The sequence below is a fragment of the Dipodomys ordii genome, unplaced genomic scaffold (genome assembly GCF_000151885.1).
Source record: "Dipodomys ordii isolate 6190 unplaced genomic scaffold, Dord_2.0 Scaffold143, whole genome shotgun sequence".
NCBI lineage: Eukaryota > Metazoa > Chordata > Mammalia > Rodentia > Heteromyidae > Dipodomys > Dipodomys ordii.
In genome coordinates this window covers 2,795,272-2,796,543 of record NW_012267359.1, presented here as the reverse complement: position 1 = coordinate 2,796,543, position 1,272 = coordinate 2,795,272, and the positions used below count along the sequence as shown (strand labels likewise).

The 1,272-nt window shown below is 51.0% G+C and overlaps 1 protein-coding gene across 1 annotated transcript in view; it reads left to right on the top strand.

The window, feature by feature from the left end:
• The window catches only part of LOC105997319 (mucin-17-like), a 54,055-nt gene that overhangs the window by 33,881 nt on the left and 18,902 nt on the right, over positions 1–1,272 (top strand). The window contains exon 11 of the mRNA XM_013031712.1: positions 57–1,263. Within this exon, the coding sequence (XP_012887166.1) occupies positions 57–1,263 (1,207 nt within the window). The remainder of the gene's footprint in view (positions 1–56; positions 1,264–1,272) is intronic.

The following is a 1,272-nucleotide window of genomic DNA, read 5'->3' as shown; positions in this document are numbered from 1 at the left end:
CAAGCACATCAGTGACCAGTCCTCCTGATATCACCACCTTGCCCCTCTCCTCTGAGGCTACAACCACACCTGTGAGTACAACTCCTGAAATCACTTCATCTTCTCCTCTGGAGGTCACCACCACCCCTGTTTCCACACTACCAGAAGGAAGTTCTCCATCATCCACCACCCTGTCCGCAAGCACATCAGTGATCAGTACTCCTGATATCACCACCTTGCCCCTCACCACTGAGGCCATAACAATACCTTTGACTACAACCCCACAAGTCAGTTCATCTTCAACTGTGGAGGTCACCAGCACCCCAGTTTCGACCCCACTAGAAGGAAGTACTGCATCATCCACAACACTGTCCTCAAGCACATCAGTGACCAGTCCTCCTGATATCACCACCTTGCCCCTCACCACTGAGGCTACAATCACACCTGTGAGTACAACTCCTAAAATCACTTCATCTTCTCCTCTGGAGGTCACCACCACCCCTGTTTCCACACCACCAAAAGGAAGTTCTCCATCATCTACCACCCTGTCCGCAAGCATATCGGTGACCAGTCCTCCTGATATCACCACCTTGCCCCTCACCACTGAGGCCACAACCACACCTTTGACTACAACCCCACAAGTCAGTTCATCTTCAACTGTGGAGGTCACCACTACCACTGTTTCTACCCAACCTGAAGGAAGTACTCCATCAGCCACAACCCTGTCCTCAAGCACATCAGTGACCAGTCCTCCTGATATCACCAGCTTGCCCATCACCACTGAGGACACAACCACACCTGTTAGTACAATTCCTGAAATCACTTCATCTTCTCCTGTGGAGGTCACCACCACTCCTGTTTCCACACGACCAGAAGGCAGTATTCCATCATCCACCACCTTAGTTCCCAGCACGAAAGTGACCAGTCCTTCTGGTGTCACCACCTTGCCTCCCACTCCAGATGCCACAACCACACCTTTGAGTACAACCTCAGAAATCAGTTCATCTTCAACTGTGGAGGTCACCACTTCCACTGTTTCTAACCAACCAGAAGGAATTACTCCATCATCCACCACCCTGTCGGCAAGCACATCAGTGACCAGTACTCCTGATATCACCACCTTGCCCCTCACCACTGAGGCCATAACAACACCTTTGACTACAACCCCACAAGTCAGTTCATCTTCTCCTGTGGAGGTCACCACTCCTGTTTCCACACTACCAGAAGGAAGTTCTCCATCATCCACCACCTTTGTTTCCAGCACAACGGTGACCAGTCCTTCTGGTATCACCA